General features: G+C 30.6%; 1 protein-coding gene across 1 annotated transcript; it reads left to right on the top strand.

Moving 5' to 3' along the window:
• Nucleotides 1-744: 744 nt before the first annotated feature.
• On the top strand, nt 745-1,806 carry LOC124924587 (F-box only protein 6-like). The gene has a single exon (XM_047464606.1). It carries the CDS (start codon nt 745-747, stop codon nt 1,804-1,806), a length of 1,062 nt encoding a protein of 353 aa, XP_047320562.1.
• Nucleotides 1,807-2,231: the final 425 nt, after the last annotated feature.

Genomic DNA, 2,231 nt, shown 5'->3' with positions numbered 1-2,231 from the left:
AACTATTAAACACTAACGCTAACTCACTACTAAATAAACTATTAAACACTAATCCACTATTAAATAAACTTTCAATTACTAACCCACTGTTTAGAACAAGTTAAAAGTAGCATCAACTTAGTCTAACCAACTAATTATAAAAACAACCAACATTTTATTAAACAAATTTTAATGATGATTGTTGATGATTGTTATATAGGTGTTATTCAACTACTAAAGATGGATATATTGGAACATTATCTATTTGGTATTAATTTGCAGAGATCTGCACTGTCATGATGAAAGGAAAGATCCTTTAATAAGTGATTCCAAACCCATTATTTTAGTTGATGCAAAATGGAAGCATCCAGAGTGTAATTCTTTTATCATAATAACTAGTCTTAATCATATATCGATCGTGTTCTTATTTGAAAACATAATTTAGGTTATTTGTTTATCATATTGTAATTTTAGATATGTTTGTTTAGGTTAAAATTAGAACTAGAATTAAGTGGTTCAATTTCAGTTCTCATATTTGTTTATATAAAGAAATTATAATTATAAATCTCATAAAATTAAAATCATATGTTATTTTTTGAGGTTGAATCATATATTTCTTTTTACATTATCAAAATTTGACTCCTTTTATCTTTTAAAATATTGTAGGTATTAAGCTTCATGTCGAAGAGTATTAACCTGAAAATGATTGAATCCGATGAAATTTCTCATAGTAGAAATAAGTTTACTTTGTGTTCGTCTATTGAAATGTCACCTAAGATATGGGGAAAATTCCCAGAAGACCTCTTTGAAGTGGTTGGGGCGAGACTCCCAGTGGCTACCTTCTTTCGTTTTCTTTCGATTAATAGAAAATGGAACTCCATATTGACTTCCCATACCTTTCGAGACCGATATGATAAAATTCCCATCACCCAACCATGGCTATACGCTGTCACCCACAAAAACGCAGCCATGTACGATCCCTCTTCAAATAAATGGTACCATTTAAAAAATCATTATTTCCAAGAGAAGTTGGCTATTGTCCCTGTTGCTTCTGTTGGCGGTATCGTTTGTTTTATCAATCTTCTTCAAACACGTTTCTTCGTGGGTAACCCACTTACTCAGACACTCAAGGAGCTTCCTGCTAGGTCAAAAATTAATTGGCCTATAGCAGTCGTTGGAATGTGGATGTATGGAAAATCTTTAGTCGAGGGCTACAAGATCATTTGCATCAATGGGGAGCTGGGCCAATACATAATTTTTGACTCTATCAAGAATACATGGTATGAATCAGGAGTCATGCCGGCGATTAGAATGTTGCCCTTGTATTTGAGCTTACTCCCGCAGGCTATCTCTATAGACGATTGTCTTTACTTCACGTGTTCGAATCCAGAAGGTATAATCTCCTACAATATGTTGTCGGGAGTTTGGAATCATTTTTTAGTCCCAAATCCTCGGGTTTTGATTGCTAAGCGATTTCTCGTGGAATGTGGGGGTCGGATCATGCTCGTTGGTTCGGTGGAAAGTGAAATAGAATCATGTGTTTCTGTTCGCATTTGGGAGTTACAAAAAATGACGTTACTATGGAAAGAGTTCGACAGGATGCCAAGTGAGTGGTGCTTGGGATTGAACCGGAAGAACACTATCCACATGATTTGTATAGGTAACAAAGACATGATCATGTTGTCATTTGTATCTGAAAAAAGGAACAAGTTTGTTACTTATGATGTTTTGAAGAAAGAATGGTTGCAAGTTTCGGGGTCTATAAGGACGCGTCAGAGGTTAGAACATGGAATCACATTTTATCCTTGCATTACAGCAACAGTTTAATTTAGTATTAATAACTTTTATTTTATTGATATTTGGATTTTTTTTCTTTTCATCTTCTCTTGCTAAACTTAATACTATTAAGAACTTTTATTTTATTGATGAATGGATTTTATTGTTTCTTATTCTAAACAATATTAAATTGCCTAGAATAGAATACAGGTATATATATATAAGCAAGGGTTTTCATTACAAGTATTACAAAATTATTATATATTTATCTAAAAATATATATATATAAAGTAATTTAATTTTTTTTAAGTAAAAATATAAACAAAGTGATTTTAATAAAAGGAAAAATAAATTTTATATTTAATATGTATAAATTATAAACCAATTTTAAATATGTTATTAATTTATTTTATGTGTTAATATAAATAAAATTTGTTATATATTGAAAACAAAAAATTATGTAATTTATATCTAGT

The sequence above is a fragment of the Impatiens glandulifera genome, chromosome 1 (genome assembly GCF_907164915.1).
Source record: "Impatiens glandulifera chromosome 1, dImpGla2.1, whole genome shotgun sequence".
Lineage (NCBI taxonomy): Eukaryota > Viridiplantae > Streptophyta > Magnoliopsida > Ericales > Balsaminaceae > Impatiens > Impatiens glandulifera.
This window is presented reverse-complemented; position numbering and strand designations above follow the sequence as displayed.

Coding starts and splice junctions, on each gene's coding strand:
- LOC124924587 (XM_047464606.1), top strand. CDS start 745: ATGTCACCTAAGATATGGGGAAAATTCCCAGAAGACCTCTTTGAAGTG.